The sequence below is a fragment of the Pimephales promelas genome, chromosome 17 (assembly GCF_988280905.1).
Source record: "Pimephales promelas chromosome 17, fPimPro1.hap1.1, whole genome shotgun sequence".
Taxonomy (NCBI): Eukaryota; Metazoa; Chordata; class Actinopteri; order Cypriniformes; family Leuciscidae; genus Pimephales; species Pimephales promelas.
In genome coordinates, this window is record NC_142785.1 from 25911042 (window position 1) to 25938521 (window position 27480).

The 27480-nt window shown below is 39.5% G+C and overlaps 1 protein-coding gene across 2 annotated transcripts; it reads right to left on the minus strand.

Annotated features, from left to right (window-relative positions):
* Positions 1-18659: 18659 nt before the first annotated feature.
* Positions 18660-26659, minus strand: mbtd1 (mbt domain containing 1). 2 transcript variants are annotated; one of them, XM_039665128.2, is made up of 17 exons: positions 26510-26659; positions 25325-25526; positions 24962-25095; positions 24722-24836; positions 24518-24600; positions 24296-24413; positions 24070-24204; positions 23860-23948; positions 22790-23024; positions 22616-22671; positions 22435-22539; positions 22073-22220; positions 21915-21997; positions 21554-21788; positions 20775-20846; positions 20133-20300; positions 18660-18926 (listed from the first exon to the last, which is right to left on the minus strand). In XM_039665128.2, the coding sequence occupies exons 1-17, from the start codon at positions 26528-26530 to the stop codon at positions 18808-18810; spliced, it is 2118 nt and encodes a 705-aa protein (XP_039521062.2). In that variant the 5' UTR covers positions 26531-26659; the 3' UTR covers positions 18660-18807. The 2 variants fall into 2 exon arrangements, with proteins under 2 accessions (XP_039521062.2, XP_039521063.1); XM_039665129.2 differs by lacking the exon at positions 20133-20300.
* Between the last annotated feature and the right edge of the window lie 821 nt (positions 26660-27480).

Here is a 27480-nt window from a genome sequence, read left to right on the forward strand (position 1 = left end):
CTTAAACCTGAGTGCAAAAATGGAGGCTCTAGACCCTTCCAGAGCTGAGATATCGAAACTCAAAAATTCGACCCCCAAAAAAAACGACAGTGGTACCCCTTACGTTTTTTTTTTTTGGGCGAAAAATGACGTTTCTCCAATCTTCTCAAAACTCTGGATTCTGATAGAGGGCCATGAGACTTAAACCTGAGTGCAAAAATTGAGGCTCTAGACCCTTCCAGAGCTGAGATATCGAAACTCAAAATTTCGACCCCCAAAAAAAACGACAGTGGTACCCCTTACGTTTTTTTTTTTGGGTGAAAAATGAAGTTTCTCCAATCTTCTCAAAACTCTGGATTCTGATAGAGGGCCATGAGACTTAAACCTGAGTGCAAAAATGGAGGCTCTAGACCCTTCCAGAGCTGAGATATCGAAACTCAAAATTTCGACCCCCCAAAAAAACGACAGTGGTACCCCTTACGTTTTTTTTTTGGGCGAAAAATGAAGTTTCTCCAATCTTCTCAAAACTCTGGATTCTGATAGAGGGCCATGAGACTTAAACCTGAGTGAAAAAATGGAGGCTCTAGACCCTTCCAGAGCTGAGATATCGAAACTCAAAAATTCGACCCCCAAAAAAAACGACAGTGGTACCCCTTACATTTTTTTTTGGGGGGCGAAAAATGAAGTTTCTCCAATCTTCTCAAAACTATGGATTCTGATAGAGGGCCATGAGACTTAAACCTGAGTGCAAAAATGGAGGCTCTAGACCCTTCCAGAGCTGAGATATCGAAACTCAAAATTTCGACCCCCCAAAAAAAAACGACAGTGGTACCCCTTACGTTTTTTTTTTTCGGGCGAAAAATGAAGTTTCTCCAATCTTCTCAAAACTAACCCTAACCCTAACCCTAACCCTAACCCTAACCCTAACCCTAACTCTGGATTCTGATAGAGGGCCATGAGACTTAAACCTGAGTGCAAAAATGGAGGCTCTAGACCCTTCCAGAGCTGAGATATCGAAACTCAAAATTTCGACCCCCCAAAAAAACAACAGTGGTACCCCTTACGTTTTTTTTTTTTTCGGGCGAAAAATGAAGTTTCTCCCATCTTCTCAAAACTCTGGATTCTGATAGAGGGCCATGAGACTTAAACCTGAGTGCAAAAATGGAGGCTCTAGACCCTTCCAGAGCTGAGATATCGAAACTCAAAATTTCGACCCCCAAAAAAAACGACAGTGGTACCCCTTACGTTTTTTTTTTTGGGGTGAAAAATGAAGTTTCTCCAATCTTCTCAAAACTCTGGATTCTGATAGAGGGCCATGAGACTTAAACCTGAGTGCAAAAATTGAGGCTCTAGACCCTTCCAGAGCTGAGATATCGAAACTCAAAAATTCGACCCCCAAAAAAAACGACAGTGGTACCCCTTACGTTTTTTTTTTTGGGGCGAAAAATGAAGTTTCTCCAATCTTCTCAAAACTCTGGATTCTGATAGAGGGCCATAGGACTTAAACCTGAGTGCAAAAATGGAGGCTCCAAACCCTTCCAGAGCTGAGATATCGAAACTCAAAAATTCGACCCCCAAAAAAAACGACAGTGGTACCCCTTACGTTTTTTTTTTGGGGCGAAAAATTAAGTTTCTCCAATCTTCTCAAAACTCTGGATTCTGATAGAGGGCCATGAGACTTAAACCTGAGTAAAAAAATGGAGGCTCTAGACCCTTCCAGAGCTGAGATATCGAAACTCAAAAATTCGACCCCCAAAAAAAACGACAGTGGTACCCCTTACGTTTTTTTTTTTCGGGCGAAAAATGAAGTTTCTCCAATCTTCTCAAAACTCTGGATTCTGATAGAGGGCCATAGGACTTAAACCTGAGTGCAAAAATGGAGGCTCCAGACCCTTCCAGAGCTGAGATATCGAAACTCAAAAATTCGACCCCCAAAAAAAACGACAGTGGTACCCCTTACGTTTTTTTTTTTGGGCGAAAAATTAAGTTTCTCCAATCTTCTCAAAACTCTGGATTCTGATAGAGGGCCATGAGACTTAAACCTGAGTGCAAAAATGGAGGCTCTAGACCCTTCCAGAGCTGAGATATCGAAACTCAAAATTTCGACCCCCAAAAAAAACGACAGTGGTACCCCTTACGTTTTTTTTTTTGGGTGAAAAATGAAGTTTCTCCAATCTTCTCAAAACTCTGGATTCTGATAGAGGGCCATGAGACTTAAACCTGAGTGCAAAAATGGAGGCTCTAGACCCTTCCAGAGCTGAGATATCGAAACTCAAAATTTCGACCCCCAAAAAAAACGACAGTGGTACCCCTTACGTTTTTTTTTTTGGGCGAAAAATGAAGTTTCTCCAATCTTCTCAAAACTCTGGATTCTGATAGAGGGCCACGAGACTTAAACCTGAGTGCAAAAATGGAGGCTCTAGACCCTTCCAGAGCTGAGATATCGAAACTCAAAAATTCGACCCCCAAAAAAAACGACAGTGGTACCCCTTACGTTTTTTTTTTTTGGGCGAAAAATGACGTTTCTCCAATCTTCTCAAAACTCTGGATTCTGACAGAGGGCCATGAGACTTAAACCTGAGTGCAAAAATGGAGGCTCTAGACCCTTCCAGAGCTGAGATATCGAAACTCAAAAATTCAACCCCCAAAAAAACGACAGTGGTACCCCTTACGTTTTTTTTTTTGGGTGAAAAATGAAGTTTCTCCAATCTTCTCAAAACTCTGGATTCTGATAGAGGGCCATGAGACTTAAACCTGAGTGCAAAAATGGAGGCTCTAGACCCTTCCAGAGCTGAGATATCGAAACTCAAAATTTCGACCCCCAAAAAAAACGACAGTGGTACCCCTTACGTTTTTTTTTTTGGGTGAAAAATGAAGTTTCTCCAATCTTCTCAAAACTCTGGATTCTGATAGAGGGCCATGAGACTTAAACCTGAGTGCAAAAATGGAGGCTCTAGACCCTTCCAGAGCTGAGATATCGAAACTCAAAATTTCGACCCCCCAAAAAAACGACAGTGGTACCCCTTACTTTTTTTTTTTTCGGGCGAAAAATGAAGTTTCTCCAATCTTCTCAAAACTCTGGATTCTGATAGAGGGCCATGAGACTTAAACCTGAGTGCAAAAATGGAGGCTCTAGACCCTTCCAGAGCTGAGATATCGAAACTCAAAATTTCGACCCCCAAAAAAAACGACAGTGGTACCCCTTACGTTTTTTTTTTTGGGCGAAAAATGAAGTTTCTCCAATCTTCTCAAAACTCTGGATTCTGATAGAGGGCCATGAGACTTAAACCTGAGTGCAAAAATGGAGGCTCCAGACCCTTCCAGAGCTGAGATATCGAAACTCAAAATTTCGACCCCCCAAAAAAACAACAGTGGTACCCCTTACGTTTTTTTTTTCGGCCGAAAAATGAAGTTTCTCCAATCTTCTCAAAACTCTGGATTCTGATAGAGGGCCATGAGACTTAAACCTGAGTGCAAAAATGGAGGCTCTAGACCCTTCCAGAGCTGAGATATCGAAACTCAAAAATTCGACCCCCAAAAAAAACGACAGTGGTACCCCTTACGTTTTTTTTTTTTGGGCGAAAAATGAAGTTTCTCCAATCTTCTCAAAACTCTGGATTCTGACAGAGGGCCATGAGACTTAAACCTGAGTGCAAAAATGGATGCTCTAGACCCTTCCAGAGCTGAGATATCGAAACTCAAAAATTCGACCCCCAAAAAAAACGACAGTGGTACCCCTTACGTTTTTTTTTTGGGGTAAAAAATGAAGTTTCTCCAATCTTCTCAAAACTCTGGATTCTGATAGAGGGCCACGAGACTTAAACCTGAGTGCAAAAATGGAGGCTCTAGACCCTTCCAGAGCTGAGATATCGAAACTCAAAAATTCGACCCCCAAAAAAAACGACAGTGGTACCCCTTACGTTTTTTTTTTTTGGGCGAAAAATGACGTTTCTCCAATCTTCTCAAAACTCTGGATTCTGACAGAGGGCCATGAGACTTAAACCTGAGTGCAAAAATGGAGGCTCTAGACCCTTCCAGAGCTGAGATATCGAAACTCAAAATTTCGACCCCCAAAAAAAAACGACAGTGGTACCCCTTACGTTTTTTTTTTTGGGGTAAAAAATGAAGTTTCTCCAATCTTCTCAAAACTCTGGATTCTGATAGAGGGCCATGAGACTTAAACCTGAGTGCAAAAATTGAGGCTCTAGACCCTTCCAGAGCTGAGATATCGAAACTCAAAAATTCGACCCCCAAAAAAAACGACAGTGGTACCCCTTACGTTTTTTTTTTTTGGGGCGAAAAATGAAGTTTCTCCAATCTTCTCAAAACTCTGGATTCTGATAGAGGGCCATAGGACTTAAACCTGAGTGCAAAAATGGAGGCTCCAAACCCTTCCAGAGCTGAGATATCGAAACTCAAAAATTCGACCCCCCAAAAAAACGACAGTGGTACCCCTTACGTTTTTTTTTTTTGGGCGAAAAATTAAGTTTCTCCAATCTTCTCAAAACTCTGGATTCTGACAGAGGGCCATGAGACTTAAACCTGAGTGCAAAAATGGAGGCTGTAGACCCTTCCAGAGCTGAGATATCGAAACTCAAAAATTCGACCCCCAAAAAAAACGACAGTGCTACCCCTTACGTTTTTTTTTTTTCGGGCGAAAAATGAAGTTTCTCCAATCTTCTCAAAACTCTGGATTCTGATAGAGGGCCATGAGACTTAAACCTGAGTGCAAAAATGGAGGCTCCAGACCCTTCCAGAGCTGAGATATCGAAACTCAAAATTTAGACCCCCAAAAAAAACGACAGTGGTACCCCTTACGTTTTTTTTTTTGGGCGAAAAATGAAGTTTCTCCAATCTTCTCAAAACTCTGGATTCTGATAGAGGGCCACGAGACTTAAACCTGAGTGCAAAAATGGAGGCTCTAGACCCTTCCAGAGCTGAGATATCGAAACTCAAAAATTCGACCCCCAAAAAAAACGACAGTGGTACCCCTTACGTTTTTTTTTTTTGGGCGAAAAATGAAGTTTCTCCAATCTTCTCCAAACTCTGGATTCTGACAGAGGGCCATGAGACTTAAACCTGAGTGCAAAAATGGAGGCTCTAGACCCTTCCAGAGCTGAGATATCGAAACTCAAAAATTCGACCCCCAAAAAAAACGACAGTGGTACCCCTTACGTTTTTTTTTTTTGGGCGAAAAATGAAGTTTCTCCAATCTTCTCCAAACTCTGGATTCTGACAGAGGGCCATGAGACTTAAACCTGAGTGCAAAAATGGAGGCTCTAGACCCTTCCAGAGCTGAGATATCGAAACTCAAAAATTCGACCCCCCAAAAAAACGACAGTGGTACCCCTTACGTTTTTTTTTTTGGGCGAAAAATTAAGTTTCTCCAATCTTCTCAAAACTCTGGATTCTGACAGAGGGCCATGAGACTTAAACCTGAGTGCAAAAATGGAGGCTCTAGACCCTTCCAGAGCTGAGATATCGAAACTCAAAAATTCGACCCCCAAAAAAAACGACAGTGGTACCCCTTACGTTTTTTTTTTTTGGGTGAAAAATGAAGTTTCTCCAATCTTCTCAAAACTCTGGATTCTGATAGAGGGCCATGAGACTTAAACCTGAGTGCAAAAATGGAGGCTCTAGACCCTTCCAGAGCTGAGATATCGAAACTCAAAAATTCGATCCCCAAAAAAAACGACAGTGGTACCCCTTACGTTTTTTTTTGGGTGAAAAATGAAGTTTCTCCAATCTTCTCAAAACTCTGGATTCTGACAGAGGGCCATGAGACTTAAACCTGAGTGCAAAAATGGAGGCTCTAGACCCTTCCAGAGCTGAGATATCGAAACTCAAAAATTCGACCCCCCAAAAAAACGACAGTGGTACCCCTTACGTTTTTTTTTTTTGGGTGAAAAATGAAGTTTCTCCAATCTTCTCAAAACTCTGGATTCTGATAGAGGGCCACGAGACTTAAACCTGAGTGCAAAAATGGAGGCTCTAGACCCTTCCAGAGCTGAGATATCGAAACTCAAAATTTCGACCCCCAAAAAAAACGACAGTGGTACCCCTTACGTTTTTTTTTTTTGGGCGAAAAATGAAGTTTCTCCAATCTTCTCAAAACTCTGGATTCTGACAGAGGGCCATGAGACTTAAACCTGAGTGCAAAAATGGAGGCTCTAGACCCTTCCAGAGCTGAGATATCGAAACTCAAAAATTCGACCCCCCAAAAAAACGACAGTGGTACCCCTTACGTTTTTTTTTTTTGGGCGAAAAATGAAGTTTCTCCAATCTTCTCCAAACTCTGGATTCTGACAGAGGGCCATGAGACTTAAACCTGAGTGCAAAAATGGAGGCTCTAGACCCTTCCAGAGCTGAGATATCGAAACTCAAAAATTCGACCCCCCAAAAAAACGACAGTGGTACCCCTTACGTTTTTTTTTTTTGGGCGAAAAATGAAGTTTCTCCAATCTTCTCAAAACTCTGGATTCTGACAGAGGGCCATGAGACTTAAACCTGAGTGCAAAAATGGAGGCTCTAGACCCTTCCAGAGCTGAGATATCGAAACTCAAAAATTCGACCCCCCAAAAAAACGACAGTGGTACCCCTTACGTTTTTTTTTTTGGGCGAAAAATGAAGTTTCTCCAATCTTCTCAAAACTCTGGATTCTGACAGAGGGCCATGAGACTTAAACCTGAGTGCAAAAATGGAGGCTCTAGACCCTTCCAGAGCTGAGATATCGAAACTCAAAAATTCGACCCCCAAAAAAAACGACAGTGGTACCCCTTACGTTTTTTTTTTTGGGTGAAAAATGAAGTTTCTCCAATCTTCTCAAAACTCTGGATTCTGATAGAGGGCCATGAGACTTAAACCTGAGTGCAAAAATGGAGGCTCTAGACCCTTCCAGAGCTGAGATATCGAAACTCAAAAATTCGACCCCCAAAAAAAACGACAGTGGTACCCCTTACGGTTTTTTTTTTTGGGTGAAAAATGAAGTTTCTCCAATCTTCTCAAAACTCTGGATTCTGACAGAGGGCCATGAGACTTAAACCTGAGTGCAAAAATGGAGGCTCTAGACACTTCCAGAGCTGAGATATCGAAACTCAAAAATTCGACCCCCCAAAAAAACGACAGTGGTACCCCTTACGTTTTTTTTTTTGGGCGAAAAATGAAGTTTCTCCAATCTTCTCAAAACTCTGGATTCTGATAGAGGGCCACGAGACTTAAACCTGAGTGCAAAAATGGAGGCTCTAGACCCTTCCAGAGCTGAGATATCGAAACTCAAAAATTCGACCCCCAAAAAAAACGACAGTGGTACCCCTTACGTTTTTTTTTTTCGGGCGAAAAATGAAGTTTCTCCAATCTTCTCAAAACTCTGGATTCTGATAGAGGGCCATGAGACTTAAACCTGAGTGCAAAAATGGAGGCTCTAGACCCTTCCAGAGCTGAGATATCGAAACTCAAAATTTCGACCCCCAAAAAAAACGACAGTGGTACCCCTTACGTTTTTTTTTTTTGGGCGAAAAATGAAGTTTCTCCAATCTTCTCAAAACTCTGGATTCTGATAGAGGGCCATGAGACTTAAACCTGAGTGCAAAAATGGAGGCTCCAGACCCTTCCAGAGCTGAGATATCGAAACTCAAAATTTCGACCCCCCAAAAAAACAACAGTGGTACCCCTTACATTTTTTTTTTTCGGGCGAAAAATGAAGTTTCTCCAATCTTCTCAAAACTCTGGATTCTGATAGAGGGCCATGAGACTTAAACCTGAGTGCAAAAATGGAGGCTCTAGACCCTTCCAGAGCTGAGATATCGAAACTCAAAAATTCGACCCCCAAAAAAAACGACAGTGGTACCCCTTACGTTTTTTTTTTTTGGGCGAAAAATTAAGTTTCTCCAATCTTCTCAAAACTCTGGATTCTGACAGAGGGCCATGAGACTTAAACCTGAGTGCAAAAATGGAGGCTCTAGACCCTTCCAGAGCTGAGATATCGAAACTCAAAAATTCGACCCCCAAAAAAAACGACAGTGGTACCCCTTACGTTTTTTTTTTTTGGGGTGAAAAATGAAGTTTCTCCAATCTTCTCAAAACTCTGGATTCTGATAGAGGGCCACGAGACTTAAACCTGAGTGCAAAAATGGAGGCTCTAGACCCTTCCAGAGCTGAGATATCGAAACTCAAAAATTCGACCCCCAAAAAAAACGACAGTGGTACCCCTTACGTTTTTTTTTTTTGGGCGAAAAATGAAGTTTCTCCAATCTTCTCAAAACTCTGGATTCTGACAGAGGGCCATGAGACTTAAACCTGAGTGCAAAAATGGAGGCTCTAGACCCTTCCAGAGCTGAGATATCGAAACTCAAAAATTCGACCCCCAAAAAAAACGACAGTGGTACCCCTTACGTTTTTTTTTTTGGGCGAAAAATGAAGTTTCTCCAATCTTCTCAAAACTCTGGATTCTGACAGAGGGCCATGAGACTTAAACCTGAGTGCAAAAATGGAGGCTCTAGACCCTTCCAGAGCTGAGATATCGAAACTCAAAAATTCGACCCCCCAAAAAAACGACAGTGGTACCCCTTACGTTTTTTTTTTTGGGTGAAAAATGAAGTTTCTCCAATCTTCTCAAAACTCTGGATTCTGATAGAGGGCCATGAGACTTAAACCTGAGTGCAAAAATGGAGGCTCTAGACCCTTCCAGAGCTGAGATATCGAAACTCAAAATTTCGACCCCCAAAAAAAACGACAGTGGTACCCCTTACGTTTTTTTTTTTGGGTGAAAAATGAAGTTTCTCCAATCTTCTCAAAACTATGGATTCTGATAGAGGGCCATGAGACTTAAACCTGAGTGCAAAAATGGAGGCTCTAGACCCTTCCAGAGCTGAGATATCGAAACTCAAAATTTCGACCCCCAAAAAAAAACGACAGTGGTACCCCTTACGTTTTTTTTTTTGGCGAAAAATGAAGTTTCTCCAATCTTCTCAAAACTCTGGATTCTGATAGAGGGCCATGAGACTTAAACCTGATTGAAAAAATGGAGGCTCTAGACCCTTCCAGAGCTGAGATATCGAAACTCAAAAATTCGACCCCCAAAAAAAACGACAGTGGTACCCCTTACGTTTTTTTTTTTTGGGTGAAAAATGAAGTTTCTCCAATCTTCTCAAAACTCTGGATTCTGATAGAGGGCCACGAGACTTAAACCTGAGTGCAAAAATGGAGGCTCTAGACCCTTCCAGAGCTGAGATATCGAAACTCAAAAATTCGACCCCCAAAAAAAACGACAGTGGTACCCCTTACGTTTTTTTTTTTTGGGCGAAAAATGACGTTTCTCCAATCTTCTCAAAACTCTGGATTCTGATAGAGGGCCACGAGACTTAAACCTGAGTGCAAAAATGGAGGCTCTAGACCCTTCCAGAGCTGAGATATCGAAACTCAAAAATTCGACCCCCAAAAAAAACGACAGTGGTACCCCTTACGTTTTTTTTTTTTGGGTGAAAAATGAAGTTTCTCCAATCTTCTCAAAACTCTGGATTCTGATAGAGGGCCATGAGACTTAAACCTGAGTGCAAAAATGGAGGCTCTAGACCCTTCCAGAGCTGAGATATCGAAACTCAAAATTTCGACCCCCAAAAAAAACGACAGTGGTACCCCTTACGTTTTTTTTTTTGGGTGAAAAATGAAGTTTCTCCAATCTTCTCAAAACTCTGGATTCTGATAGAGGGCCATGAGACTTAAACCTGAGTGCAAAAATGGAGGCTCTAGACCCTTCCAGAGCTGAGATATCGAAACTCAAAAATTCGACCCCCCAAAAAAACGACAGTGGTACCCCTTACGTTTTTTTTTTTGGGCGAAAAATGAAGTTTCTCCAATCTTCTCAAAACTTTGGATTCTGACAGAGGGCCATGAGACTTAAACCTGAGTGCAAAAATGGAGGCTCTAGACCCTTCCAGAGCTGAGATATCGAAACTCAAAAATTCGACCCCCAAAAAAAACGACAGTGGTACCCCTTACGTTTTTTTTTTTGGGGTGAAAAATGAAGTTTCTCCAATCTTCTCAAAACTCTGGATTCTGATAGAGGGCCATGAGACTTAAACCTGAGTGCAAAAATTGAGGCTCTAGACCCTTCCAGAGCTGAGATATCGAAACTCAAAAATTCGACCCCGCAAAAAAACGACAGTGGTACCCCTTACGTTTTTTTTTTGGGCGAAAAATGAAGTTTCTCCAATCTTCTCAAAACTCTGGATTCTGACAGAGGGCCATGAGACTTAAACCTGAGTGCAAAAATGGAGGCTCTAGACCCTTCCAGAGCTGAGATATCGAAACTCAAAAATTCGACCCCCAAAAAAAACAACAGTGGTACCCCTTACGTTTTTTTTTTTTTTGGGTGAAAAATGAAGTTTCTCCAATCTTCTCAAAACTCTGGATTCTGATAGAGGGCCATGAGACTTAAACCTGAGTGCAAAAATGGAGGCTCTAGACCCTTCCAGAGCTGAGATATCGAAACTCAAAAATTCGACCCCCAAAAAAAACGACAGTGGTACCCCTTACGTTTTTTTTTTTTGGGCGAAAAATTAAGTTTCTCCAATCTTCTCAAAACTCTGGATTCTGACAGAGGGCCATGAGACTTAAACCTGAGTGCAAAAATGGAGGCTCTAGACCCTTCCAGAGCTGAGACATCGAAACTCAAAAATTCGACCCCCAAAAAAAACGACAGTGGTACCCCTTACGTTTTTTTTTTTTGGGCGAAAAATTAAGTTTCTCCAATCTTCTCAAAACTCTGGATTCTGATAGAGGGCCATGAGACTTAAACCTGAGTAAAAAAATGGAGGCTCTAGACCCTTCCAGAGCTGAGATATCGAAACTCAAAAATTCGACCCCCAAAAAAAACGACAGTGGTACCCCTTACGTTTTTTTTTTTCGGGCGAAAAATGAAGTTTCTCCAATCTTCTCAAAACTCTGGATTCTGATAGAGCGCCATGAGACTTAAACCTGAGTGCAAAAATGGAGGCTCCAGACCCTTCCAGAGCTGAGATATCGAAACTCAAAATTTCGACCCCCAAAAAAAACAACAGTGATACCCCTTACGTTTTTTTTTTTCGGGCGAAAAATGAAGTTTCTCCAATCTTCTCAAAACTCTGGATTCTGAAGGAGGGCCATGAGACTTAAACCTGAGTGCAAAAATGGAGGCTCTAGACCCTTCCAGAGCTGAGATATCGAAACTCAAAATTTCGACCCCCAAAAAAAACGACAGTGGTACCCCTTACGTTTTTTTTTTGGGGTGAAAAATGAAGTTTCTCCAATCTTCTCAAAACTCTGGATTCTGATAGAGGGCCATGAGACTTAAACCTGAGTGCAAAAATGGAGGCTCTAGACCCTTCCAGAGCTGAGATATCGAAACTCAAAAATTCGACCCCCAAAAAAAACGACAGTGGTACCCCTTACGTTTTTTTGTTTTCGGGCGAAAAATGAAGTTTCTCCAATCTTCTCTAAACTCTGGATTCTGATAGAGGGCCATAGGACTTAAACCTGAGTGCAAAAATGGAGGCTCCAGACCCTTCCAGAGCTGAGATATCGAAACTCAAAATTTAGACCCCCAAAAAAAACAACAGTGGTACCCCTTACGTTTTTTTTTCGGGCGAAAAATGAAGTTTCTCCAATCTTCTCAAAACTATGGATTCTGATAGAGGGCCATGAGACTTAAACCTGAGTGCAAAAATGGAGGCTCTAGACCCTTCCAGAGCTGAGATATCGAAACTCAAAAATTCGACCCCCAAAAAAAACGACAGTGGTACCCCTTACGTTTTTTTTTTGGGGCGAAAAATGAAGTTTCTCCAATCTTCTCAAAACTCTGGATTCTGACAGAGGGCCATGAGACTTAAACCTGAGTGCAAAAATGGAGGCTCTAGACCCTTCCAGAGCTGAGATATCGAAACTCAAAAATTCGACCCCCCAAAAAAACGACAGTGGTACCCCTTACGTTTTTTTTTTGGGTGAAAAATGAAGTTTCTCCAATCTTCTCAAAACTCTGGATTCTGATAGAGGGCCATGAGACTTAAACCTGAGTGCAAAAATGGAGGCTCTAGACCCTTCCAGAGCTGAGATATCGAAACTCAAAATTTCGACCCCCAAAAAAAACGACAGTGGTACCCCTTACGTTTTTTTTTTTTGGGTGAAAAATGAAGTTTCTCCAATCTTCTCAAAACTCTGGATTCTGATAGAGGGCCATGAGACTTAAACCTGAGTGCAAAAATGGAGGCTCTAGACCCTTCCAGAGCTGAGATATCGAAACTCAAAAATTCGACCCCCCAAAAAAACGACAGTGGTACCCCTTACGTTTTTTTTTTTTGGGCGAAAAATGAAGTTTCTCCAATCTTCTCAAAACTCTGGATTCTGATAGAGGGCCATGAGACTTAAACCTGAGTGCAAAAATGGAGGCTCTAGACCCTTCCAGAGCTGAGATATCGAAACTCAAAATTTCGACCCCCAAAAAAAACGACAGTGGTACCCCTTACGTTTTTTTTGGGGGGGTGAAAAATGAAGTTTTTCCAATCTTCTCAAAACTCTGGATTCTGATGGAGGGCCATAGGACTTAAACCTGAGTGCAAAAATGGAGGCTCCAGACCCTTCCAGAGCTGAGATATCGAAACTCAAAAATTCGACCCTCAAAAAAAACGACAGTGGTACCCCTTACGTTTTTTTTGGGGCGAAAAATTAAGTTTCTCCAATCTTCTCAAAACTCTGGATTCTGATAGAGGGCCATGAGACTTAAACCTGAGTAAAAAAATGGAGGCTCCAGACCCTTCCAGAGCTGAGATATCGAAACTCAAAATTTAGACCCCCAAAAAAAACAACAGTGGTACCCCTTACGTTTTTTTTTTTCGGGCGAAAAATGAAGTTTCTCCAATTTTCTCAAAACTCTGGATTCTGATAGAGGGCCATGAGACTTAAACCTGAGTGCAAAAATGGAGGCTCTAGTCCCTTCCAGAGCTGAGATATCGAAACTCAAAAATTCGACCCCCAAAAAAAACGACAGCGGTACCCCTTACGTTTTTTTTTTTGGGCGAAAAATGAAGTTTCTCCAATCTTCTCAAAACTCTGGATTCTGACAGAGGGCCATGAGACTTAAACCTGAGTGCAAAAATGGAGGCTCTAGACCCTTCCAGAGCTGAGATATCGAAACTCAAAAATTCGACCCCCAAAAAAAACGACAGTGGTACCCCTTACGTTTTTTTTTTTGGGGCGAAAAATAAAGTTTCTCCAATCTTCTCAAAACTCTGGATTCTGACAGAGGGCCATGAGACTTAAACCTGAGTGCAAAAATGGAGGCTCTAGACCCTTCCAGAGCTGAGATATCGAAACTCAAAAATTCGACCCCCAAAAAAAACGACAGTGGTACCCCTTACGTTTTTTTTTTTTTGGGTGAAAAATGAAGTTTCTCCAATCTTCTCAAAACTCTGGATTCTGATAGAGGGCCATGAGACTTAAACCTGAGTGCAAAAATGGAGGCTCTAGACCTTTCCAGAGCTGAGATATCGAAACTCAAAATTTCGACCCCCCAAAAAAACGACAGTGGTACCCCTTACGTTTTTTTTTTTTCGGGCGAAAAATGAAGTTTCTCCAATCTTCTCAAAACTCTGGATTCTGATAGAGGGCCATGAGACTTAAACCTGAGTGCAAAAATGGAGGCTCTAGACCCTTCCAGAGCTGAGATATCGAAACTCAAAAATTCGACCCCCCAAAAAAACGACAGTGGTACCCTTTACGGTTTTTTTTGGGGCGAAAAATGAAGTTTTTCCAATCTTCTCAAAACTCTGGATTCTGACAGAGGGCCATGAGACTTAAACCTGAGTGCAAAAATGGAGGCTCTAGACCCTTCCAGAGCTGAGATATCAAAACTCAAAAATTCGACCCCCAAAAAAAACGACAGTGGTACCCCTTACGTTTTTTTTTTGGGGTGAAAAATGAAGTTTCTCCAATCTTCTCAAAACTCTGGATTCTGATAGAGGGCCATGAGACTTAAACCTGAGTGCAAAAATGGAGGCTCTAGACCCTTCCAGAGCTGAGATATCGAAACTCAAAAATTTGACCCCCAAAAAAAATGACAGTGGTACCCCTTACGTTTTTTTTCGGGGCGAAAAATGAAGTTTCTCCAATCTTCTCAAAACTCTGGATTCTGATAGAGGGCCATGAGACTTAAACCTGAGTGCAAAAATGGAGGCTCCAGACCCTTCCAGAGCTGAGATATCGAAACTCAAAATTTCGACCCCCAAAAAAAACGACAGTGGTACCCCTTACGGTTTTTTTTTTCGGGCGAAAAATGAAGTTTCTCCAATCTTCTCAAAACTCTGGATTCTGATAGAGGGCAGTGAGACTTAGACTTGAGTGCAAAAATGGAGGCTTTAGACCCATCCAGAGCTGAGATATCGAAATTCAAAATTTTGAGCCGAAAAAAAAAAACGACAGTGTTACCCCTTTCGTTTTTTTTTTTTTTTCGGGTGTGAAATTAAGTTTCTCCAATCTTCTCAAAACTCTGGATTCTGATAGAGGGCTGTGAGACTTTGACCTGAGTGCAAAAATGGAGGCTTTAGACCCATCCAGAGCTGAGATATCGAAATTCAAAATTTTGAGCCGAAAAAAAACTCGACAGTGTTACCCCTTTCGTTTTTTTTCGGGCGAGAAATTAAGTTTCTCCAATCTTCTCAAACCTCAGGATTCTGATAGAGGGCCGTGAGACTTAGACCTGAGTGCAAAAATGAAGGCTCTAGACTCTTCCAGAGCTGAGATATCGAAACTCAAAATTTCGACCCGAAAAAAAACCCCGACAGTGTTACCCCTTTTGTGTTTTTTTTTCGGGCGAGAAATTAAGTTTCTCCAATCTTCTAAAAACTCTGGATTCTGATAGAGGGCCATGAGACTTAGACCTGAGTGCAAAAATGGAGGCTTTAGACCCTTCCAGAGCTGAGATATCGAAACTCAAAATTTCAACCAGAAAAAAAAAACGACAGTGTTACCCCTTTCGGTTTTTTTTGTTTGTTTTTTTTCGGGTGAGAAATTAAGTTTCTCCAATCTTCTCAAAACTCTGGATTCTGATAGAGGGCCATGAGACTTTGACCTGAGCCTCCATTTTTGCACTCAGGTCTAAGTCCCATGGCCCTCTATCAGAATCCAGAGTTTCAAGAAGATCAGAAAAACTCAAAATTTCGACCCCAAAAAGAAAATCGATGGTCACCTCAGGATTTGATCGTGAAGGTAGTGCTAAAGCGGTCTTCATATGGAGGAATGCGTCCATATGCATCTGCCATATGCCCCAGGAGCCTCTGAAAGTTCTTTCAGTGGGACCCTTTATCACTTCTCAATAGCACCAACCAACACACTCTCCTTTAGAAGAAACTCAACCAGGCTGTGCCAACGATGGCGCTCCTGGACCACTAATGTGGACATCACTACACTAGACAGGTAGCAGTGTGGAGCTCACTAATGAGCACACACTAGACTACTGTTCTGCAACTGCAGGCTTTGGTTCTGCAAAACCAATTTTCGGTCTGAAACTGCTGGCCTTGGTGCTGCAGAACCAACTTTTGGTCTGAAACTATATTTGTTATGTATAATATTTTATATTATAGCACTTTAAATACCAAGCACAAAAATAACTGAACAAATAAATGTTTAGTATCCTTTTTAATTCAGTGTAAAAATTTCTTTTTTTCAAATTCAACAGATACATTTTCACAGCCATGCGGAAACAGTTAGAAATGCTTGTAAACAAATTAACATAAAATTTGACCAACAAAAGCTTTCCCCCCACAGTTAAACTATATACATAAGCTATCAAACCCTATATCACAGCACACATCATCATCATCATTATCATCATCATTAGAAATAAAGCAAAGACCAAATACAGACTCTAATCAAAAAAAGTTACAAACTCACCACCCTCACCTCCTATGTACTGTGAGGGTCAACGTTAGTTCTTATTTTTTTTTTTAATCATTATAACAAAGGATTTCGGCTACTTGTATCCAAAATACAGATTTGAAGTTATAATTGCCAGCACTCCAACTTATAATTACAGACTTAATTCTCCTTTAATAGAGCTAATGAATGAGTTATCAAATATATATATATATATATAGCACCATGATGTGATTACCGAGGACAGGGGGAACGTCACAAAAACCCGTGTTAGTATCGAGACCAGAAAAAACACTGGCCCTCATAAGATTCTCACATTGCTGCATGCACTGATAATCACTCTACTGGACAACATTTTCTTTATATCTTGTATTCTGCATCTCTATTTTGACTCAATAGCTTTACATACGTTGAAAAACACAACACAGAGGATAAGGCATCAATTCTGCTGACGAGAGTGTTTACTTAAAGGTGAAGTTGTGCGTTTTGGGGGTAGCAGCTAAATTTGCCTCAACAGTCATATTTTAATTGCAAAAACAATTGAAATTTTGGTGTTATTGTAATAATTATAAAAAAAAGAAAAGAAAATTTAATTAGCTGAAATGTATGATCATTACCAGTGTGTACCTAAATCCTGATGCTGTGTATGGGGTTTATGAGGGGAAATAAATGACGCTGGAAATAAATGTAACATTCATTATAAAAAAAGAGGAAAAAATATAAGCATTGAAATATGAATGAACATGACAGCATTGATGTGGTTTGCTGCAGCTAATATAAAATGTGGCCAAAGTCCCAGTTTGACATTTCTGACAGTGCCTTACATTTGTAAAACTAAACATGCATACAGCAAACAGCTACTGAAGAAACCCCCAAATAATTATAACAAAAAATAGAAATAAACCAATCCATAAGGATTCAGAACGAACATCTGCTAAAACCCATGAAGGAAGAAAAGTAAATTACAAAAGAGAGAAAAGCAACAGCTGTTAAAAAAAAAAAAATACATTGGATCTTTATACAGTTAACCATAATTTAACATGAATCTAACTACATCATGTGAGTGACCATTGACAAAATTTAGTCAGCATTTGACGAATGCAAGCAAAGATGAACCAGAGAAAAACAATGACATGGTCACATTCTTTCAGGAGCTTCAAATATTGGAAAAAAACAAACAAACAAAAAAACGGCGGTTTTGTAAGTCGAATCGGATGATCTTAGAAGCGTTTAGCCACAAACCTTCAAATAAAGCAGAAGTCAATGAGATACATTTCCTGAGAGTTCACCAACAACCTTACTGGTATTGAATAGAGCTTACAGTTATACTAAGATAAACCACTATGCGAATGTATTTTATAGGATGTTATAAAGGTTATTTACACTCAGAATGATCTATAGCAGGGAAAGCTCAAGTCTAGCTCTTAGAAAATTGTCACAGTTTTGCAATATATTGTAAGAAGATTTTGTTTTAAGTCTATATAGAATGTATCTAGCCTATATATTTATGAGCTGTAATTTTTGTTTTCAGAGTAAGACATCATAAAACAGACATTATTGCACAACATTCTTTTCCGTTTCAAGAACTCTGTCAATAACATGCTATGATACAAATATAAATGATGTGTAGACTTTTAAAGTGAAATAAGCCATGTGTCCAAGTGTGGATATTTGTCTTGCATAAAATATAATGGATATACCCTTTCAAATGGAGCATGAAAACTACCCTATAGCAACCTTAATGAGGCTGAAGGACCACTTGAATCCCCATTCTGTGTATTTCAAAATGTACACTTTCTGTTAGAGGTAGTAAATATGTTTTTATTCTGGAATGAATGCTGTGAGTTCAGGAAAATGCATGGGATGTGAAGCGCTTCCTTGCTGATGTACGAGCAGAGAGGCTGGTAAACAAACAAGCTGGTGCTGTATTGTTCAGAGACTTGCAAAAGTCTTCCAGAAGAAACCTCTGTTGTGCCGTCAACATCAAAGATGACATTAAGGTAGTGTTCAGGTAGCAGTGATTGCTTATGTTTTATTCTACGGCTCACAAAATACTTCGACCGCCCGTACAAAAATGGCTCTTGAGAACGCAATCAAAAACATAACCATAAACATTGGCGTCAATTGTAGAATAATATTTTTTTGCATATCATAATCTTCATTTTGACTTGAGCACATCCCACCTCTATAATTAAGTTTGCTAAATCACATATTACAATAAAGCTGCAGGTTTTTACTCTCGTTTTACAGGCCAATACACCTCTTTTTATCCCTGTAGTGCAAATTGTGAGTGTTTTCCATTAGTCTACTCTTCATACCAGTAAGGTTAGATTTCAATACCATCATCCCTCAATCCACTACTATATGTATACGTTTAAATATTTATATATGTGTGTTTAATATGAATGTCATACATATATGAATATACTGTCTCAATATAGATTTTTACTACTCTTACCAAATGCACACCCACCCAAAACAAATGAAACAGCGCAAGAAACATACAAGGTACTGAAATCTTACCCTCCCAAAAAAACTTTTTTTTCACCAAAAGGGAGAATAAGACAGAAAAAGAAGGAAGAAAACTTCAAGTACAATGAACACTGAGGAGAAAAAGTCCATTGGGCAAACTGTTTAAACAAAACATCAGGACAAACAACAGCACCCACCCCCCCCCCCCCCCCCATTTTAAAACAAAAGTCACCATTTATACACAACCTTCTCTCAAGGATCTCAAGGATCAATGACTGAGAAGTCCTTTCTTCAAGCTTTTCAAACCTGAAAAGGAACAAAAGAAAAAGAAAAGAGAGAGACCTGGTGTGAGGGAAAGTCACTGTGTCTTCTTCCAGGCCTCATGTGCATCGCTCAGAGTGGGATTTTTCCAGTGCTTTTGGCAGTGAGGTGAGCCTCTGTGATGGCTGATGCTGCTCAGGGCTCCTGTCTGATGTAGTAACTGCCTGAGCCGTTGCTCTCCTGGTCTGAGATGCCCTGCGAGAAGGTGAACTCATCGATCTCTGGAGTCTCTTCTTTTAACTGCAGCGAGGCCTCTGGAAAATAAAAACGAGACACAAGAATAACAGTTCATAAAACGTAACACAAGTGAGAGAAGACAACTCAATGCAACACCAAAGATGGAAAATTTGGCTGTGAAGGACACCTGAGGACTAGTACTTTACACTCGGATATAATGAAGAGGATGGAAAGGAGAAGTAACTCTACACTCCTCAACTGCAATAACCAAAATAACCAAACCTTATAATTTTTACTTTTTCAATTTTAGTCGCCAGAATCAGAAGCATGTTGCAGCATTCACATAATGAAATCAACCAGGCAGCGATACACAAGGTTAAGCTATTTTAGTAGGCTAATAAAAACTTACCTGGAATGTTTAAAGGAACAGATCACTCAAAAATTTAATTTACTCTCATGTCATCCTGTACGACTTTTTTTTTTCTATGGAACACAAAAGGAGAATTTTTTCCTTCAATTGAAGGTGAAAGATGCTGTCAAGCAGACTAAATTCTACTATTCACTTAAAATCCTCCCCAGTAGCTCTTAAATTTATTATACCACCATTTGAGGACATTTGGCATAATTAACTTTTAATTATCTAAGATTTTGGTCTGTTCCTCACAAATGGCTTTAAAAAGTATATATATATATATATATGAGGTGATGGAAAGACTTTCTTTTTCATTAAAGACAATGAAAATTGAACACCTGCAATAGGTTATCTTCAGAGAGTAGGTTGCTATTACTTAACATGAAAAATAACTTTGGAATCGAAAGATGAGGTTATCCGCTTACTTACCCTTAAACATACCCGGGTTACTTACCCATGACACATAACCTGCTTTCTGGAATACACCCAAAGTCCCATTTTTTGTGTTAAAGGAAAAAAAAAAATTCTCCTTTTGCATTCCATATAATTCATACAACATGAGGGCGAGTCTAAAACAAAATGTACGTTTTTGGTGAGCTATTTCTTTAAAATCCAAAAGCTATTAATTCACACCATCCTTAGGTAAATAAAACAATGAGTCAGGTGTGGGATGAAACTGCCCACGCACACACTTCATCTGAGTCAAACGTAAAACTACCCTTTTTTTCATGCAACTGTTGTTAATGGTGTATGTGGCACATAATACGCAGACACCTGATGACGTGCAACTCTTCGCGAAGGCCAACCTGAAAAGTTCGACAGGAATGAGCTCAGTGGCGCCCTCTCCCTGAGTGATGGAGAATTGAGTTACCTGAGTTGAGAGAGCGATCATGCTCTACACCTGAGGTGGGAGGTCGCCCGGACCCAGAGAAGTGGGACAGGTAATGGGACGGAGTCTGCTCTTCATCACCCGAGAAGCTCCTCCTCCTCAGAGGCCCACCCAAACCGATCGGCCTCCTCCCAACTGGAATCTTCCTCTCTAAACACCAAGCCAGACTGTGTTACCGAAGTTACTGGGTTAGTGTTACCCAGGCTACCAAGCTCAACTCCACAACACTGCAGGCCATCCTCCAGCTGAGCCCAAATTTCAACTCAGATCTGATACTGAAACTTAATTTGATTTCTACAAGACAGAAGGGTGATTGTGAAACTGAAGCCCAGAGAAAAGGCAATGTGGAACCAAACATCATGACTGCAAACCTGACCTCTCCTAAACATTTGCTCAGAATCTCTCACCCGAGGGAGAGTGCCACTGATGGTTACAGTTGTGTGTAATTATCCATGACCCCACAGAATCATGACAACTGCCACTGACTAATAAGCAGAACCAGACCAGACCCAAGCCAGAGAAAAACCAGTGGAAACATCTCCTAGACCAATTTTGCACCCAAAATCAGTGTTCGGTGAGAGGAGAGAGAGAGAAGATGGAAAGATTGAAGGAGATTGTACTCACTTTTCTTTTGTCCTTTATACTGTGCTGTCTTTTTTTTCTGTTTTGAGACATTTGGCGGTGCTTCTCTTGTGGCTGAGGATGAAAGGGACAAGCTGTAATTCTATGCAGCCAATCATTAAAACAGGCACATACATTATACATAGACAAAGAATGATCAAGCAGCAGATTTGTATTAGCCCTGAATTAAAATAAAAATGTTAAAAAAAGTGCTCATTCAGAAAGTTCATATGATTTATATGATTTTATATTTAGCATTTATAAAAAAAATTAAAAAAAATCAGATATGATTATTATTTCAGATTATATAATAACTGGTTGTTATAATTAAAATTATTAGCATATTCTTATTTATTACTTGCATAGTACACAAGTAATAAAAAGTAAGTCATGTGACTAATGTTATCCTTTGTGTTCTGTTAAAGGACGCTTGATTGGTTGTATCTGTTAAATAGAAGAAACGTTTGGAAATGCAGTAATTATTAGTAATCGCATAACAGTAATTATCACATACAACGGGTGAAGGTTCCAGAATAATGATTAGACAATGCCATTATACAGAGGTCAGTCAATCATACATGGGTCATTTGCATCTACAATAAAGTATAAATCTAGGGGTCAGAGCAGAAGTAGAAAACGGCTGTGTAAAACTAAATGAAAAAAAAAGTGTAGAAGGAACAGTTCTCTAAAAATAAAAAATACACTATTAATATGAGAATAGAGTGTTGCTAATAAACCATTTGAACTTTTTACAATCAGAATCTTCTGTAGTGTTCACTCACTCTGTGCAGCGGGCGGCTGCAGCTGATAGCCAGTAAGTTGGCACCAGCCTACGGGGTAGAGATCTGGAGACTCACAGTCCACCCACTGATCGTACTCGTCCTCCCAGCCGTCAAAATGAATGCGCAGGAGTCTGTGTACGATCCTGGTCACTGTGGCGACGCATACCAGACGTGGCTCCATCAGGTCCACTGCCTCCAGCTTCATCCCTGAACGGAAGCCGTGATTTGGTACATCCTGAGGGAAAGAGAGATCAGAGATGATTCAATGGCATGCACCACAATGCATTATTCAAGACAAAACATAATGCATAATCTGAAACAAACAAAATGTTTATGTCACAGTCCATGCATGAAAACTTACTTTGTTAAAGAGCTTCACAGGGGCTGCAATTGAAATTGTTTCTCTGAGGTAGTCAAACCATTTAAAAGGGAGTTTGGTGTACCCTGTGGAGCAGTTACAGATTCATTCAGTGAAGATGTCACATAAGATCACGCTGCAGAAAGAGAGAGGAAACACACCTCTTGGGGGTGTGAGCTCAATGTTGTTGATTTCACAGAAGCCGACTGGGAAGATGGAGGGAGAGGTTGAGTGGTAGCAAAACCAATCTGACCCATCAGCAGCCTCTGAACCATCAATCCCGATCATTAGGTACCCGTCTGCCAACACCTGAGAGAAGGTTACATGATCAGCTAAAAATACCTGCATTTCATAATTTCCATTCTATATATTTTTATATCAACCAATGACACCAACTCTAAATTACAAATTAAAAATCCCAATTTCATACATTTTTAATGTACTTAAATTATAATAAAAAAATGATAACACTGTAGTTGTACAACTCAACATCTAAATCAATCAGACAAAATGACAACTTTACCTTTCTTACAGTAGCAACACATATAGCAGAAAGATTTAGAGGGTCTATTGCCTCCAACTTCATTCCGTCTTTAAACCACTCCCCACTCTGATCCACATCCTTAACCTGTGGGTTTAAAAGATGACGCGCATGAGCAAATAGAAGCAGGCGCCTGCCAAAACACAGTGGAATAAAAATGTACCTTAAGAAACAACTGCGAGGGTGCATCCACCTGACCCTCCATTTTCTTCATCACCTCTGCAGAAGGCAACATAAGAGACATTTAAATCCATTAGCAACAACAAGTTCATTAAATGTTATGTTTGCTGAATCAACATTGACAAGTTCTAAAAACAATCAAGACTCCCACACTGACCAGATCTTTTGAAACGATGTCCAATGCTTCGTGACCAGCCAATGGAGTGGATGAGTGGGCTGAACATATGACACCAGAAGTCATCAGTGCCGTCCTGGCTCTCTTCATACACCAGACGCAGACGCCCGCCAATCACCTGTTCTACCAAGGCCACGCGAGTCCGACACAGGTGGGTCTTATCCACAACTTCCACACGCATCAGTTTCTTAAACGGGTACTGCATGTTCTCGTGAACCTTCAAGTTAAACATTTAAACAAACAGTTTAAATGAAACTTGTGCACTACCGTTCAAAAGTTGGGGTTCGTAAGATTTTAAAAAAATGTTTTTGAAAGAAGTCTCTTATGCTCACCAAGGCTGCTTTATTTTGATAAAAAATACAGTAAACACAGTACTTTAGCAAAATACGGTTACAATTTAAAATAACTGCTTTTAAAAATACATTTTAAAATGTAATTTTAGATATGATGGCAAAGCTGAATTTTCAGCATCATTACTCCAGTCATGATCCTTCAGAAATCATTTTAATATGCGGATCTGGTGCTCAAGAAACATTTCTTATTATCAAAGTTAAAAACTGTTGTGCTGCCAAATATGCTTGTAGAAATCATGATACAATTTTATTCTCAATAGAAAATTCAAAAGAACAGAATTTCTTTTGTAACACTATAGTCTTTTTTGTCGTTTTTTAATTCAATTTAATGCGTCCTTTTTTCAAATCAAGAAATTGTAAAGAAGATTCATTATATACCTGCATGTGACAAAATAAAATTAATTATGGGTGCTACTTGCAAAAAGACAAACAATAGAAGAAATCAAAACTTTTTTTTTTCACAGAGATGACAAAAAGTAGATCTGCTATACACTTGACTTATCTCAATGTCAAAAGACATCTGCTTCTTTTATTACAGTAAGACAGTCTGACACCTTTAACCCATGTTAATCAGATTTGTGAGGAACTATTTCCTGGCGTATTTTCTCATCATAGCAGGAAGATTTTGCTCTACAGGTTTTCCAGAGTCTCTCTACTGATGTAATGCTTTGTGGTCACTGCTGGGATACAGCATCTTACCTTTGTGGCAAAATCTGGCGGAAGAGTTTTGGCTCCAGTGAGTCGTTTTACAAGAAACGGTTTCCAGTTAGAATACTTATGCTGGATGGCTATGAAAAAATATTTTAAATTTATAATTACTCCTATTCAGCAATGGCAAGTTCACACTATTTTAACAGCAAAACAAAAATGCTAATTAGGTAGTTTTGAATAGCTTAATGTTTTACATACATTTTGGAGGCACCAGTGGCTTTCCACTAGAGGCACACCATCCAACAGGATGGACTTCTGGGATACACAGATTACACCAGAAGTCTTTGCTTGAGTCATTATCAAAACCCTCATAGCGCAGAAGAGCTTTAAAACCTGAGAAGTTTAGAAAATAAAAGTTAATTTCAATACATCAAACATTCTTAAAAGCAAAATGAACTTGGCAGTTGTTACACTACAACATTACCTGCCAGTTTGACAATCCCTGCTACCCAGTAAACTTTTGTGGAGAGGTTTGTGTCAGAATTGAGGACCTCCACCCTCACCCCATCAGCTATGTCACCCCAACACATGCCCATGGGCACCTGGAGAGTTATCAAATCACATGCAGAGTATTCATTAAACATACATACAAGCCAAAATTTTATAAGAAAAACAATTATGATAATAATTCTCTGCCTGTACTCACGTGTTTGAAACAACTGACTGGTGCCCCAACTAGATTATTGCTACAAATGTACCGGCCCCAGTCAAAGCCTTCAACAGGAACCACTTCATGAGAAAAACAGCAAAAAGAACAAAAAGTTGTGGTTAAATATAATGATTGTGATTTTTTTTTTCAATCAGTTAGGCAGACAATTACAACTTTAAACTTAGTCAAGTAGCTATTCACCTGATTTTGATTTAGCTTGGTTCTGTTGATTTGCTTGATACTGTGCGTAAGCTGCCAACTTTGCCATTAATGGCTGTTTCTGTAAGACTTTTGCCTTTTTTGTTGGTGGTTTACCCTTGATAGGACACAAGAAAAATAAATACAATATGTCTAAGCTATGGAAATAAAATAAAAAAAATTCCAACAACAACAGAGGTAGTCTTTTGATTTGAAGTGCTTCATAAGTCCACGAGTAGTTACCTGAAGTCTTGCCAGTATACTGGCCTTTTTAGAATTGGAGGAATAGCTTCTGGAGCAGGATACACTGCAGAATCTCTTTGTTTTAGAGTAGAAAGCATCTCGTACACCAACCATACCACACATCTCACAGGTTGCTGCATGAAAAAAAAAAGTAATCAATCATATATTCACATTATTTAACCTTTATCATTATAAAGCAAACCATAAAATGATTTTTGTTAGTAAGGGGGTAACATTTATCAGTAGAAGTTATACTGTAACCATGGTTACATTACAACAAGGAGTGAAATGTATATTAGGTTCTTTTTATTTCCAGGTTTAAATGAAAAATAATGTATATTACTATTTATGGACATTACTAACCCATTCCAGCTTTTCCATCAGGATAGGTGTAGACCTGGCCGTTGTTTTTGATGATAGGCAGGCTGGCTGGGATGCTGGGGACTTCATCCTCACTGTCCTCCGAGCTGGAGCTGCTACTGCTGTCTTCACTGCAACTGTCATATCCGTCAAACATCCCGAACGAATCTCTTCTCTTCCGCTCTGAGCGGGGAGTGTGCTCAGCCTACATGTTAAAAGGTGTGAAGGAAAATGTGGAGAAAGTCCAAAGAAAGACAAGGATTAAAGCTCACTTATACAGCCATAATAGTTAAATAATTACCTTTGACATAATACAGCATGATTAATATTGAAGTCAGTGATAACCATAATCTTTATACTACTTAATCAACGATTTAATGAGTAGGGAATTAGGAAGCAGAGCAAATCACATTAATAAAAATTAAGGTTCTCAGGGGTCACAAAAAAGCAAATACCCTGTACAAAGGGGCAATATCACCAGCACCCAGTATCCCCACAGGGCATTTCAAGAGATGAGATAGCTAGAGCAAAAGACTCTCATTTCATATTTTTAATGATATTTACTGTATTTTCATGGTTTATATTTTTTTTTTCAATATTGAACTGCTAGACTGGTGCATCAGACAAGGATTTGTCCAAACCACTGTAACCTGAATTAAAAAAAGCATACTTTCAGACCACTTCTTCATCTAAAAGTATGCCATTTCCGTTTGCTAAAATACCAGTTCACCTAAATCTATACATTTAAAATCCACATAAATAACACCTTTTAGGTAAAATTTGGCATTTCAAAAACATACACATATGCTGTGCCTCAAAACCTAACGTCACATGAACAGAACGTTTCATGAAAACGCGTTTATGATCCCCATAAATACTGTCTACAAACTGTTTTGATTCACGACCATAAACACAAACATAGACACAATCATGGGCCTGCGGGTACATTTCAGCTGCACAAAACACATACATAATCAGTTGTTTTTGCACCATTTAGTGAGACAGCTGGCTTGAATGAATGGTTACATAGCATAGAAAGTATTACGAGTGATTTAAACGAGGTAAATGCTGTAGTTTGTGTGACTAGCAGGATTTGTTTCTGACAACCAAAACAAAGAGGACGGCTAACACTGCTAGCCGCTAACTGCGCTAAATCAAGGAAGCGGGCTCAAACAAACTCTTTCTTACCATATCCCTTGGGTTTTCCATTAGCCCTTCATACACGTCGGTATTTTATGTTCGTTGTGGTATGGTCCGCGAGCCCCCCGGGGGGGAAGGGCCTGGCTTGAAATTATTTACTCTAAAGCAAAAAATAACTCCAGTTGATTATCAACAATTGTCATGGTTCGAGTGAGCATGCGCGGGTTGCGCTCGGATCTACAATGATTGGCAGGGATATTAGCCAATAAGGGATAACCTGTACGCCACTTTTGCACCATATAAGGTAACAGGAAATGTTTTAGTGAGGGTGAATAATCGCAGATCAAATAAAAACGGACTTTGTGTGCTACCATAGCAGATTTATTGACTATAAATATTAAGTATATTATGTCCAGGGTCATAACTTCATGGTAATAGAATGACATGATGAAATGATGGATGGGGTGATAAATGTCAAGATGTGTGGCCGGCTCAGTAGATGGGCATAGAGTAAAGTACTGTAAGTTTAATGAGGTGTGCAATGTATCGGAGTCTCAAAATGTCAATAAATCATGCACATATAATTTTTTTTTTTTTACCTTTTGAGATAGAAAATCATCATTTTCTGAATTAAGGCATTTTTTATATGTATTTTATATATTTCATGTAATAAAATATCTAGATTTTAGTAATCCTCTATTGATGAAACACAATATTGATATTATTATGATACACATTTTAATTAAACCGAACTACACCTTGTAACATTACATTTTTTGTATTATTAAAAGCCACATAAACATTTTGAATGAGATGTTGAGAAGTCAGTACTTACAGCTCCTCCAGAGAATTTCTATTATTTAATCTTGTATATGAAGTTGACAGCCTGCTGTGTTTACATACTGTATAATGGAAGAGATATTATCTATCTCCATTTCCACGTGTTCAGCCACTGTCATTAGCTCCTGTTTTTGAATAACTTTTGCATATTTTATAACACCATTTGTGTTATTCTACAA

Bases quoted from the DNA above. Each gene is read 5' to 3' on its own strand.
- mbtd1 (XM_039665128.2), bottom strand. From the start codon at position 26,530: ATGGAAAACCCAAGGGATATG. The intron at 24,837-24,961 runs GTAACTACTCGT...TGTCCTATCAAG, and splicing joins GTATACTGGCAAGACTTCAG to GGTAAACCACCAACAAAAAA. The intron at 21,789-21,914 runs GTAAGTTTTCAT...TCTTTCCCTCAG, and splicing joins CTGTGAAGCTCTTTAACAAA to GATGTACCAAATCACGGCTT.